This window comes from Balaenoptera physalus (genome assembly GCF_965194825.1).
Source record: "Balaenoptera physalus genome assembly, chromosome: 11".
Taxonomy (NCBI): domain Eukaryota; kingdom Metazoa; phylum Chordata; class Mammalia; order Artiodactyla; family Balaenopteridae; genus Balaenoptera; species Balaenoptera physalus.
In genome coordinates, this window is record NC_138896.1 from 75,791,727 (window position 1) to 75,805,841 (window position 14,115).

A 14,115-nucleotide genomic window follows, 5' to 3' on the forward strand; every position below is an offset into this window, starting at 1 on the left:
CTTGGGCAGAAACCTGATCTGCCCTCTTCACTGAGTACACCGCCCCCCAGGTTCTGGGCCAGGGAGAGCCGAGACCCTCCCACAGGAGCCCCCTTGGCCCCTCTAGGTTAGCACCATCCAGGTGGAAGGGAGAGAAAGGTTAGGCCTGCTTTTGCTGGAAGCATCCCAGCATGGGATGAGGTGGGCCTTCTGTGAGCACAGCCAGTGTTTTTCGAGGGAGCCCACAGAGGAGACTGGAAACCCTGGCCGGCAGAGGCTGGCTGCCCCTGGGATTCTCAGGCCGCAGTCGGTCCACCTCCTGCATGTAGCCCGGTGGGGAGGTAGACTTGTACTCTGGGAGAGGCGGCCCCAAAGGAGCAGGTGGCCCTTGTGGTGGAGCAGGGAGGTGGTGGGGTAAAGAAGGAGAGCCCAGGCCCAGGGGTCCCACATCCCAACTCACCTGGCCTGGGGCAAGTCATGGAACCTCTGTCCACTCCCCTCTCGCCTTCCTGCCTCTGGACAGTGCGTTGTTGGACCATTTGGACCAGCCCGAGACTGATGAGGGACCTGGTTTCACATCTATCCAAAGCCCTAGGCTCACTTTGGTGGCCCCTACACCGTTCCCAGACTTGCCGGGCTTGGGTTTAGAAGGTATGCTACACGCTTCTCAAGGCTGACCACCACCAGGCATCTTCTTACACAGTAACACTGAGTAGCTTCTGACAAGGAAGTTGGGGGCCGGGGGAAGCCCAGAATGTCCCAGCAGTGTCCAGACAGGGATACCCCCCTCACGGCCACAGAATGCACCCCACCCAGGAGGGTCCCAGTGTCCCCCACCCTGTCATGCTCTATGATCCATTTCAGTGGATGCCACTGTTGGCAGGTTGTAAAATAACGGTGACTCTGATGGCTCACCAGCCCCCGCCCGCTGGCACTTAGGACCACCCAGAGTGCTCTACGGGCCTCTTCTCCCGATATCCTCACAGCTCCTCCTCCGAGAGGCTTAGGCCTGTTTACGGGTGAGAACGCAAGCCCAGAGAGGCCGAGCCCCTTACCCAAGATAGCACGTAAGTTGCAAGGGCAGCCTGGCCACAAGTGGAGCTGTGCTAAAGCCTGAGGGCAGCAGCCGTTCCTCCTCCCAGCCTCTGTGAACCGTGGTCAATAGCCCCCGGGGGCCCTGGACGGATGTGGGGGTGAGCAGGCCTTGTGGAGACCCCCAGGCACACGGGCACTGCCAGGGTGGTTTCCCAGGAGACAGCCAGAGCCCCTATTCTGCCTCATGCATCACCTTTAATCACGCGCTGCGGAGTTCCAGCTCCCCAGCCACACACCATGGGGTTGTTTCTGAACAAAGCAGAAATAAGTCAGCTCAACTTTGAGGTTAGTTGGTGCTGTCACTTGCAGTATCGAAAACAAGCAGTTCTGAATTACAAACCAAGAAATGACATGTGGAGGCTATTGGCAGAGAATTAAGGGGGCACATGAAAATCTGGGTCTGCAGTCACTTTTCAGAAATGTCCTCTCCTTCCAAGCCTGTCTGTCACCTTTCTGAGGTCTCTATCTTTATCTCCAGGCATTGGGATTTGGATGGTTAATTGTCCTGGGTGTTCGTGGTAATTACACATGCAAATCCCTATGCGTAGGGGTGAAAATATGACCCATGAAGCCTTTTTTTGTTTTGTAATTTTTATTTTGAATCAGTAACCAAGACGGCACTTCATAGTGTTACTAATATGCTGCTCTATTAAACTCATGACAAGTGTATTATTTTCTGCAATTTTGAGCATCAGTTTATTTAACTGACTCTATTTTTGAGCCTTAACTGCTTTGCACAGCCTTGCTTTTCGCTAGATTTAGTCTCCCGTGTCCTAAGCGAGAGCTCAGTGCCTCATGCCCCGTCTTGCCCTGCCCCCAGCCCCAGCCAGAAGTGTGTTTAGGCTCTTGCTGCAAATATGCTGATTCGGGAGAGCTCTGTCTGGTCTCTCCGTTTAGATGATGAGGTAACCGTGGGGAAGTTCTATGCCACTTTCCTGATACAGGACTACTTTAGGAAATTCAAGAAACGGAAAGAACAAGGACTGGTGGGAAAATACCCCGCGAAGAACAGCACAATTGCCCTACAGGTGAATTGTTGTTTTGTCTTTTTCTCCTTTGCACTAACGATTTTACGAGCTTATTTGAAATACTAGAGAGCTGACTATTCATGGTTGAACAGTACCGCCAGGATTTTGTTTAAACTGAGATACTGCACACTCCCCCAAATGTGGATTAGCCATTTCTGGGCCACCAGGTAAGTGCCTCCCCCTCCCTGCTTTCTCTGGCGTGCCCCTGCATCCGCGTCCACTGTGGCCCGGCCCGTGGGGCAGGGCCCCCAGGACAGTGGCCGAGGCACACATCCTTGGCGGGAGGGGAGCCACAGCTGCCCTCATGCCTTGTCTCCCCCAGGCTTCTCCAAAGGCAGCGTCCTCCGAGCAGGCACCCACCTTCCCCCAGCCTCGGGCTCGGGCCCTAGCTGCCCACGAAACAGCTTTCCATCTGAACGCAAGTGCTTTGTTTTGTTTCTGTTTGTTTCTTACCCCACTGCTTGTTGGTTTTCGGTCCATCTCAGTGACATCCATCACCTCCTAGTGCATGTGTGCGTGTGTGCGCGTGTGTGTGAGTGTGTATGCGCGTGTGTGTGTGCGTGCGGTGTGTCTGTCTCTGCGTGTTGTCTCCTGATGGCCGTGAGGCTTGCAGTGCAAATGCTGTTCTCTCTCGACCCAGCCAGCCTCTGGTCCCTTCACCCGCCCGGGCCCCGCCCAGGCTCCTGGAGGGGGGATGTGGTTTCAGGAACCTCTGGTTCTAACTCGGGTCCATGCATTCAAGGGTGTAGAATCCTAGGTGAGCCCAAAGCCCTGGTGGGAAGCAGGTGTGTGGGGAAAGGGAGTCCCAGTGGAGACCTGCACGAAGAGGGGCTAGGAAGGGAAGTCTGTGAGTGCTGTGACTGAGAAAGCAGAGTGGAGAAGGAATGAGGAAAAGATGCTAAGGACTACAAAAATGGAACTGCAGAGGTTGGCAAGCTGTCAGAAACAACTGTCCAAATTAATCAAAAGCCCTGTCATCTCTGCTGTCCGGAGCATGTTGAGTCCATTATGCATAAGATAAAGAACTTTTTCCTTTATGTCCCTGTTATCACCATTTGTCTTACTTAAACTGGGCCTTGTCGGTATGGGTAAGGTTCAACATGGAATAGTCTTTTGCTTTTTTTCTGGGGGAAAATGCCCTGCATTGTCTTGTGTTCTCAGTGATGGTAATTACCAAAGTGAAGGCTTGTCTGTGATCTCGCTGAGAGAGAATGAACATGAATGACAGTGAACACGTGAAGGAAGGAGGGTGGGGTGTGTGCATATGGCGGGTTAGGAGATGACCTTGTGTGACAGTGACCTGTTGATTCATCATTCAACCTGGGCTCTGCCCAGACAGTGATGGGGGCTGGGGTGGGGAAGGATGGGTGCTGAATCTGACCAAAGACAATTTCTGATCTTTCTTCCTCTGATCACATCTCCTAAAGGGAGTTCAGTGAATCACAGGCTTGAATAGCTGATTGCCATCTCAGCCTGCAGAATTTGAGTAAAGCTTTCACCTCTGACCCACCCAGTTTACAAAAGTGGCAGCCTTTCTCCCGATCACAGCTCACAAGTAGCCTTAGAGAGAAGCAAACTGAAGAGATGTGTTTGCAAACTTTGAACGGGTCTGGTCCATACGTTCTAGAGGGCGGTGTGGCCAGACTGGGTGCAAGGGCAGGGAGTGATGATCATGTTTCTGCAGGCTCTTCCCTAGAGCAGCGCTGGGCCTGGACGACTAGGGGGCCAGATTCCAGAGTGTTGTGATCCCCTCCTTGTAGGGAACTGCTTGCTGTTCTCAGATTCTAGTTCGTGGGGCTTGATGACTTTTCTGGAGGGGGAAACATACTCTTTCATGGATGGCTGTGTCGCAATTTACAGTAACCAAGGTAGCGCTGTGCTGAGACCCTTCTGTTTTCTGCGGAAGGCATATACGATGACCATCTGGATACAGGGTTATACCTTTACTGAGTCCCCAAGGCTTCCCAATTAGATGGCTTCAGTGCTTGCTCTGGTGGCTGGGTATAGTGTTTGGATGTTTTAAAAACCTGAACAACAACACATGGCTACGTAATTAATAATCACATTTCATGGGTGGGTTTCACTGAGTCTTTAAGTTGAAAGTTCAAATGGTGCTGAAGCTACATTATACATCATGGGTTAAAAAGACTCTGTTACATTGTGTCACAATAATGTTTTTCCCCTGGACATTTTCTCATTTCATTGTTTGTAGAAAGTTTCATTTCCTTGGTGAAATTCAAATATCTCCGGTTAGATGCCAATATCAACACATTTCCACATGGTTCCATTGGGAGTTGAGGCTGGGACTATAATTTATGTTGAGTACCCGGCCTAGTAAATTGTGTTCATAATCTTGACAGATACATTCTGAAAATGCATTTGATTCTGCAGCAAACGTTAAAAACAGAAAATTTTTGCTTCCCTGAAGGATAGTTCTCATCACATTTTTGGCTTCCTGTGCTCTAGAAAGGGCTTCAGATGTGACTTGTCACTCTACATTTAATTAGCACGACGAGGCACTTCCTTTCTGCCTTGAGGGAATATTACGTGACGATGTGGCAGTTAGGGAAGCAGGGTCAGATGGCAGTGGGAGGAGAAATGGATCAACCGTGGCTCTAGGATGAGTACACAGACCCTCAAGAAAGCTCCCCAAGGCGGGCACGGCCTGTCGAGAAGTGGGATGAGTGGCTTCTCCCTGTGCCAGGGGTGCCGGGAGGCTGAAAGCCCAGTTACTAATGAAAAGTGGAGTGTGGGCGTCAGGTCAGCACAGCAGTCAAGGCATAGGCCAGTGCGTGCTTCTGCTGCGTAGGGTGCAGTCTGTCTGAGCAGGGTCAGAGCTGCTCCACGTTCTCTGTCCCCCCCCGTCCCCCCACCCCCGCACTGGAATGGTTTCGGAGGGCACACAGATGCGCTCTGGTTATCAACTCTGTGGGCTCCATCTGGTCTCCCTCTGTTCAGACCAACTGCAGGGCCCCTTCTACATGAAGGGGGGTGGCTTGAGGAGCTCCTGGATCCACGTGTGGGTAGGAGCTTGGCACCTGGTGTCCTCTGGCCTCTGTGGTCTGAATGAGTGTGCAGTTTCCATCCGTCCATCCATCTTCATCATTAAAGCCAGCCTTCTCTCCAGCCCCTCTCCAGAGGGAAGCAGAGAGAAGCTGCATCAGGCTCTGCTTTTTTTCTCTCACTCATCCCCCACATGCCATATTCACTTTAGTTTGACTCAGCCTTTGCTCGTCATCCATTGTTGCTGCATCCCAGTGACCTGCAAATTTCCACAAGGAGCAAGTAAATGAAGGAACACAGCTCTGCAGCCACGAAAACTCTGTCCCCTTCCCAGCAAATAGTAATGCCTCATCAGATCTTCCAGATGAGGACTGCAATATACAGACGCTAATTAGTCCACTGTCTCACAGATTAGAAAAAGGAAAAAGATCCCAGAGTGGGGAAAGTTTTGTTCATTTCTTTTCCTTTCAACGTTCGAGGATTTCCTTTTTGCAAAAGACACTCCGATGGACTGAGGGGAGACTGTCCCCCACTCATCCCAGATGGGAGCCTGCCCGTCTTCAGGACAGGAGGACTTGAGAGGGATAGATTTTTCTTTTCTTTCTTTTTTTTTTTTCTTACCTGTTTGGAAGTTGGGTTTAAGGAGGAGACTGTCATTTCCAGCTTGTAAAGAATTAGGTGGTTAGGTTTTATAATGTGAAAGCCTGAGCCCCAGCTGGCAGGTGGTGGTGTAGGTGGCCCAGTAGAAATGTGGGTGGTGGACCAGAATCAAATGACTCTCAGTCCCTGATGTGGCCCCCTCGGAGAGGCTCGGGCATAAAGATAGAGGAAAATGGGATACTCCACAAACATTGAACCTGTAGAATATCCCACACCTGTTTGTTATCTAGTCTAAAAATTAGCAAGATTTTTTTGTCTTTTTTTTAAAAGCATGATTCCATCTAAAGCCATAAAAAGGCTTTTTTTTTTCTTTTTTAATCTAAGAGAAGAACAGATGCTAACAGATGAGATTTCACTGGCTGATTCATTTGTTTCAGATGCTTGAACGGATGCTTTAGAATTTTCTGCCTGAGCTACAGCACCAAGCTCGTTAGTCGGAAGGCGTTTGTGGCTAAGGCCTTGAAAGGGAAAAGTCTCAAGTGGGCTTATTTCTACTGAAACAGCATTTCGGGAGAAATGCAGGAAAAAGCAAACCCAAGGCCCCAGAGAGACCCCTTCCAAGCAAAGCACTCCTCCGGAAGGTGGAAGCAGGGCCGTGGCTCAACTGCGGAGCCGTGGTCTCCTGTCGTGGACGCTGCTCGTGGTGGCTCCTTTTCATGAAAGGGAACGAGCAAGGCTTAACAGTTTTCCCTTCCAAGCAGAGACTCAGAGAAAGGGAAAGAGTGAGAGAGAGCAAAGGAGGGGGGCAGCCGCCCCACAGAGAAATGAAATGAACACAACTTCCTGATGCTGGCCAGTAAAAAAAAAAAAAAAAAATTATTAAAAAGATTAAGCAGACCTGCCTAAGGTGGGCAGCTGACTCCATTCCAAAGTCCTGCATCCCTAGTTTACCTGAACTACCAAAGACTGGCAGGCCCCTTGGCACTGGGCTGACAAAGTTCCTTTTATATACGCCAGTCCGTCATGACCTCCTGACCATCCAGCTCCGCTCTCTGCAGTGACCAGTGCAGGATGCAGGGAGATGTGGACAGGACAGGAAGCTCAGACACCCCCATTTAAACTAACACATACACCTGCATGCCCAAACCAACCCAGGCGACACCTCAGGTTCCATCTTAATGCGTCCGCGGGAAATACCACCACACCCAAACCTCATCCGACATTGTCCGTCTTTAATTCAAAGCCAGTCCGGGGATGCCTCTTTGGAAGCAGTGTGGTCCAGTTTCAAGGACACTGGGAGTCAGGGAACCTGGGTTCTAGTCCCAGTTCCAGCGTTCACTTGCTGTGTGACCTTGGGCAAGACACTTAACCTCTCTGTGCCTCAGTTTCCCCCATCTGTAAAATGGGGGTAATAATGTCGACCTACCTCACAGGGCTGTTGTGAGGAATAGCTAAGTGATTGTAAAGCACTTTGAACGTATAATTGCTTATTATTAAGACTACAACAATAATAATATCATATGCCTGTTTACTACCAGAACTTTAAGAAATTCTTGTTTTTCTTTGACCTCTTCTCTGTTCTGTAGTGATCCATTGAGAAAGAGAATTCTCCCCTTTTTGAGATATCTAGGAAATGCATAAAGATGTAAACAGAAGTAACTCTTCAGGTTGTTTTCTCACATCTTACAAAAAGTAGATTTTTTGCACAAGAAGTTGCTTCGAGAGGTGGGGGGGTTCCCCTCTGAAATTCTCAGCTGATTCCAAGCAGTAGTTGAGGAGTCAGTACACCTGATGCTGAGCCCAAGATACCCAGAGGTATTCAAAAGTAACCTTAGTGCAAAACCTTGAAGTTCCTGAAATGTCTAGAGAAGAGAAGGGTTACAAGCCCTGGTCTGTGCAGACTGGAGGCTGTGTGCATGTGTGCGTGTGTGCAGGGCGTGGAGAGCCCCAGGATGTGGGGAAGCCCAGCTCCTGGCTGTGCTCATCCACAGCCAGGCAGGGTGGGGGAGCCGTGTAGCCAGTGGGAAGAGTGGTGCTAGCAGAAGTCCCCCAGGCCCGTCCTATGCGTGACTGAGAGGGTCCCTCCCAGCCTGGAGGTCTGCTCCAGTGATGTCTTCTGTGCTATGACCTTTGTTCCACTTGGGAAACAGGCCTGACCCCCGATTCTGTTCCCATGTGTGCAGACTGTCTTAAGTCTAGGAGCTCGTGGTGGGTTTTCTGGGTTCTCACAGCAGAGTCCATGGGGCCAGAGAACAGGGTTGACCTCTTCACACAGCACCATGGGTGGTGACGTGGGCGTGGGGGTGACCCCTGTGAAAATGTTGAAGCGCAGCTGTACCTGCTAGTTGACAGCTGTGGCCCCCAGCACTTTGAGTCTCCTCACCCCCTGCTAACATCCCAGCCCTGCACCAAACCCCTCTGTGATTCAGTAACTAAAGGGCGAATGCCTGGTGTAGTGGGGACCTCTGGGAGCCTATTGTGGTCTGAAGGCCCACCTGTGTTCTGACTGGGTAGTGCCTGGGATAAACCAGTTATGAAGTATGTGGTGTAGCATCCCTGAAAAAGAAGCTGGTCAGCTCTATGGGCACAGGTAAGGAGTTTATCCACCATCACAAACGATCCCTCTGTCCCTGACCGACTCTGATGTCGTTTATTAAACACTAAAGGGAGTGTATGTGCTCACCCCCGCCCCCGTCTGTGTCACCCCATCTCAGAGGCCCACAGTGACCAGCTGTCTTCTAGATCTAAGTCTCTATACACCAGAGCCTCAGCAGAACAGCTCTAAGCAATCCATGTGGCTGGTGTCTCCACATGCCTTTCTGCACAGTCCTTCCAAATAAGTAGAAACTGGAAAACAGTAACTTTCTAGGTGGGATTTACGGAGCGGTCTAAATGGAACGTGAGAATCTTGCCCCACGTGGGCCTGGCTGTGTGCTGAGTGACGGCCCTGGTGGTGGCTGGTGGCTGAAACCAGTTGGTGAAGGACAGCCAGACGTTGCGGGGGCCACCTCCCGCCTCGCTCGAAAGGGAAACAAGGCTTCCCTGGAACCTGGTTTACAGTCCAACTGCAGACACCTCTGTCCTTTTTCCTAAGACCTTAAAAGAAGAGTATAGCTTTAAACGTAGAAAAGTTGTAAAAGACAAGTCAAGTTTAATATGTCAGATTGACAGACTCAGCAAACTCGGTGCCCAACGCCAGAATCCATGGTGCTAAACTCTTAAGCTCCTGGATGGAAGACACAATGCAGGCCAGAATCCATCGTAGGGACACAGATGTAGGATCAGGCCTCAGGCTCCCCTTCGATAGCTTATTCTATGGTGTGACCTAATTAAAAATTCAGTTGATCCACAGGATTATTGGGTACTGGATTCTCTACTCTTAAAGGCAGGAGATCGTTCCTCTCTAAGAATAGTAATTATTATTTTCAAAAGTCTTTGAGACGATAGAATTACTAAAAATAAGGAAAGTTACATTATGTCATCGCAAAAGGTCTTAATTACTGTGGCATGTTATTGACTAACACCCACCTAGTAGCCCTCTTTAGCCCAAACGTATCACGATTTGGTTATCCACAGGCAGGAGCTGGCGAACACTCATGGTTCCTTGGTTGGGTAGGTACCTGCACGAATTCGTTCTCCCTGGCACACCGTAGCCCTGAGAGAGGTGGCTGTTTGGGGTAATGGGAGGGCACATCATTCTAAGGCACAGTGAAGGCAACCCATGCCAAAGGCTAACTCAGAGAAGCCACGAGAAGGGTTTCTTCCCAAAGTAGAGAAAGGTCGGGGGAAATCACAGGAATCCTGGATGGGGGAAGAGCCCAGCGCCAGGAAAAGATGGTGTTGCCTGTCTGAGGGCGGGTTATCATCAAGTTCTCAAACTTTTTGGTCTCAGGAACCTTTTATGCTCTTAAGAATTATTGAGGACCCTTATGTATCAATATTTACTACATTAGGAATTAAAACAGAGATTTTTAAAATGCAGAATATGCAAGCCGGAGAGTTGAGATCCCCAAGGTTCATGCAGCCTTTGAAAAACCCCACTGTGTTCTCGGGAGAGGATGAGAGCGTACAAGGCTGAGAGCCTCCTTGTCTTATTATGCAAAACACAATGACCTCTTGGACCCCTTAAGGTGTCTCAGGGGGCCCCAGGGTCCTTGGGCCACACTTTGAGAACTGCTGCTCTGGGGGATTGATCCCATATCCCCCCCTAAAGGAAAAGGGTGCTGGAGCCTTTTTCCAATCTCCAGCCCCTACCTTGAACTGTTCCCTAACTCCCAGGCCCGACCCCAATCCCAGCCCACTCACCTGTACACGGAGCTGCCTGGGCCCCCAGCGTCCAGCCCACGTTCAGGCTGAGAGCTGTGCCCCACATGCCATGTCTCACTGCCTGTGCTGATCTGGAGGAATGGTGGTATGAATTAGTGTGTGAGAGAGAAGTGTCTGTAAGGATCTCAGCTCCTGAGAGTGGCACGGCGGAGACAAGGATATGTGCTGAGTGTAGGACCAGTTTTCGTGATCCCTGGTGATTTCTGTCATTGCCGTGATACAGGAGTGCTGCTGAGTTAGTTGTAAGAAGTTTCGCCTTGATTGAGTGGCAGCCACAGCCATGTGGGGTTGCAGTCGTGAGTGAGCGCATGGTGGGGACTGGATCCTGGCACTCTTCCCCGTAGACCCAAAAAGGTGGCGTGGCATGGTGTCATTGGAACAGCAGAACTGCGCATCTAGATTCCTAGCTGAGCCTTCACTAGTGTGGGCAGGTCACTTAACCAAATGGGAATAATCTTGGCTCTCCCCTCCCCGGCCCTCCCTCCCAAGATGTAGTGGGATAAAGTATGTTACATTGCAGTGAGAAAGATGCTAGCAGAATAGGTCCCGATTTGTGACTTCTGCTAAGCCCACATTTTAAGTAAAACTCTCTCTGTTATCAGGAAACTGGCAAGCATTTCTCCAATGTTGGTGTTAAAACTACAACCAAGAATTAAGGTGGAACTAAAACAGATAGCTCTGTCAGATCAGAGGAAATGTCACAGATTGCTTTAGATAATTTTTTTTTAAATCGCAGGGAAATGTCATAGATCACTTTAGGTAATTTTTTAAAAGTTTCCTTTATCTTTCAAAATGAAGGTAACAAACTCGATGTACACAGCTGAGTGCCACCCCCAGGGTAACTTACATGGTAATGTTACAGCTGACTTTGCAGCGAGGGTCGGAATCACTGTGCATGACTCACGGGCGTGCCTTCCTCGTAATTCTAGCCCTTTATGTTTATATATAACTCGAGGACTGTTCATAATGGACACAAAGGCCACACCGTCACATTTTCCCTGGTGGAGAGCAATGACAAAAGAAGGGGTGTGCCTGTGTGTGATGTGTGTGCATGTGGGGATGCAGGGGAGGTGGGATGGCTTATGGATGAGCAGGTGTATGCTATGAGAATTTAATCTCCAGTTCTTTCTGCCGAGGGAGCTAGTCTAAAATGATCCCTTCTAATTGGGTAGGGGCAGAAGCCTGCTAAAGGGTTAACCAGAACTCGCCTTTAACAAGATGACCGAGCAGGGCCAGCCTTGGCTGTGGGAGACCTGCCTGTGATAGAGACCGGGCTCTGCTCTTTGGCTGGAGCCTGAAAGCCTGGCACTCATACCCGAAGATGGATGGCCTGGCCCACTCCCGACTGGAGACTCACATCTCTTATCTGCACTGTTACAGTGTAGGTTCAGGAGGGGTTCCTGGGCGTTTCTACGTGCTGAGAGCTGGCAGACGACCGGTGTGAGTGATGGCGCTAGCTTAGGGAGACAGGCAGTGAAAGCATTTCAGATGCACCAGGTAGGAAAAACTTAACCCTGAAAGTGGGCAAGAGAAAGGAAGGTAAATGAATGTTCCTACTTGAGGTTAAAATATCATACATTTATGCTATTGCTTCAGAGATATTTACAGAGATTTATAGTTTGGGGTTTTTTATTTTTGGTGACTTAATCATTCACTAGAGTAAATATCTATAAAATTCCAATTAAATGGTGTCTAAAATTTAAAGCAGCAGTCTACAGGCAAAGCGCCAATATTTCTTTTTTTAACAAAAATATTTATGAAAACATCTAGCATTTAAAAATCAACCAGAAACTAGGCTTGATTCTGTTTAATATTTTATATGATTGGACATCTTAAAACAAATCAATAATGTTTATATTTTATAGCAATTCTGTGTTTATTCAAAACCATAATTCTACTGTGATGTTAATGGAATTACTTTATATGGCTTTAATTGTGTTGGTTTAAATGCTAATGACCACATTTCAAATTAAAATAGTATTTTGCTGATAGAGGTAGACACAGATATGCCATATGAAAGAATAGATAATTTTACTGATTGTAAAGTGTTTATTTCAAGAAAAAAAATGTTCTTTTTTTTTTAAAGGGCTGTGAGAAAAAGGTAATTTTTTCAAGGGTTTAAGATAGATTTCTGCACTTTGGGAATTGGAACTTGTGCCTATGGAATTTTTGGAGCAGCCCAAACTACCTTTTAGCTTGATATGTGTGCTAGAAAATTTTTCATTATCATGTTTTGTGATATGTAATAAATTCAGGGTGCTGTGCTTAAGCTTCGTTTCAATTCAAGTTTGGGAACTTCTGTTTCCCTCATTCCCAACCCTGGCAGACACCCCTACTTCCCATAGTACCTCCCCACTCCCTCCCCGTCTGTCCTTAGATACCCTGTAAAAGAGTAAAGTCAGTCTCTGACTCATAGAAGGTGTGTTCCTTCCTGCGTGGAGCAAGCAAAATATAATCATGATTTCTGAGCCTCTGCTTTCCTGTCTGGGAAGAGTGATGCTTTATCTCCTCCTTTGATGTCTCTTTAATAAATGTGTTGTCCTTATTTGTCTTTGGACGTGGCCTCTTGGGCCACCTCTCAATTTCCTCCATGATTTATGTTGCAAACAAATTCGCTGTCCTGTGTTTGTTCACTGCTCTCTCCTAATCTTGTGTATCATTGAAGACATGCTGGAGACAGTTTTGTTTTTATTATGCAATTATGTCATATGTGTATTTCAGTGAAATGTCAACCCGTCAACAGAGGATGATGTTAAAAATTATCCAAATAAATAGTTTTCTATTTCTTCTAATCAGACCTAGTCCAGTCAGTTGCATGGCAGTGAATAGGATTATCTGTCATTATTTAAACAGTTTTCCTGGCCCACACTGCCTTGGGACATGGATTAAGGTACATAATTTACCTGGGAATGTTGACTCGGTGCATTGTCACCTGTGTGTGTTTTGTGGCAACGGAAGCGGGTGTCTCAAACCTGGTCTCTTGTTTGGGAGCCTCAGATATGTAACAGCTCTTTCTTTCCAGTGATCCAAAATCAGATGGTGAAACTCTGGCTTCGTTTATCTTCCCTTGATAACTGTGCCCTACAGAACACTGCCTGGATGAATTGCAGGCTGTTCAGTACTACTGGGTTCAACTTTGCTGCCCAGGCCTGCAGCTCTGCTGTGCAAGAGCTTTCATCCACTTGGCATTAGAGTTGCCTTCTTGATGTTTCCCTGAGAATGGTGTGGGTCTGCCTCTAAGAGAGATGATTTCCCAGGCTCAGATGTGCTGGAAGCGGGGTCCTGAGAGAGGAAAAGAGTGAGCGTGTGTGTGTGTGTGCGCGCGTGTACATGTGTGTGCATGTAGGTGTACGTGTGTGCACGTCTTGAGTGCGTGTGTCTGGTGCCTGTGATCAGAGGGACAGGTGAGTGAGGGGCAGCCTCACTGACCACACCACAAACTGTTCTGGGTTTGGCCCTGGGACCCGTGTGTCCTTGCCCTGCGAGACCACAGCCCTCTTAGCCGGGAACCTTAAGGCTTTGACTCCAGGCAGCTCGCTCACCCCCACAGTTCATAAAATGGAAAGGTCTGGGGCTCCTGTATGCAAAGAATGGTTCAAACCAGACGCAGCCTGGTGTGCCATCTTTGAAAGGATCCTCTCGTGGGCTGAGGCTGAGGGCTATTACGAACGAAGCCATTTTCACAGGAGCCCCTTGGGCGGTTCCATATGACCGCAGGAGACCGGTCTGAGCGTTCCCACACTCGTGGGCTCGGTCCTGCTGGATCTGGCAAGATGGGGGCCACCCTCCCCTCCCCCCTCCCCCACCCCTCCCCCTCCACTGCCGGGCATGTCTCAAACGCGGTCATCATGCTTTGTCTGTACCCTGTACCACCCGCTGCTGGGGCTTGTGGAGGAAGGACAGGGAGTGGTTCCCGCCTCACACTGGGGGGTGTTAGCTGCAGGTGGAGACCCGCACAGCCAGGGCCTCAGACGTTCTCCACACCTTTAGTGACTACTGAGGTGCAGACAGACGGCCGGCAGGTGAGGGGGTACCACCCGGGTACAGGACGGGTGACCTTAGACCGGGGACAGGGAGGGAATGC

The 14,115-nt window shown here is 49.1% G+C and overlaps 1 protein-coding gene across 9 annotated transcripts in view; it reads left to right on the plus strand.

Moving 5' to 3' along the window:
- Window positions 1-14,115, plus strand: part of CACNA1D (calcium voltage-gated channel subunit alpha1 D) — a 319,798-nt gene that overhangs the window by 292,431 nt on the left and 13,252 nt on the right. For all 9 annotated transcript variants that reach the window (XM_082414398.1, XM_082414397.1, XM_082414400.1 and 6 more), the window contains one exon: window positions 1,972-2,102. In XM_082414398.1, coding sequence (XP_082270524.1) covers window positions 1,972-2,102 — 131 coding nt within the window. The remainder of the gene's footprint in view (window positions 1-1,971; window positions 2,103-14,115) is intronic.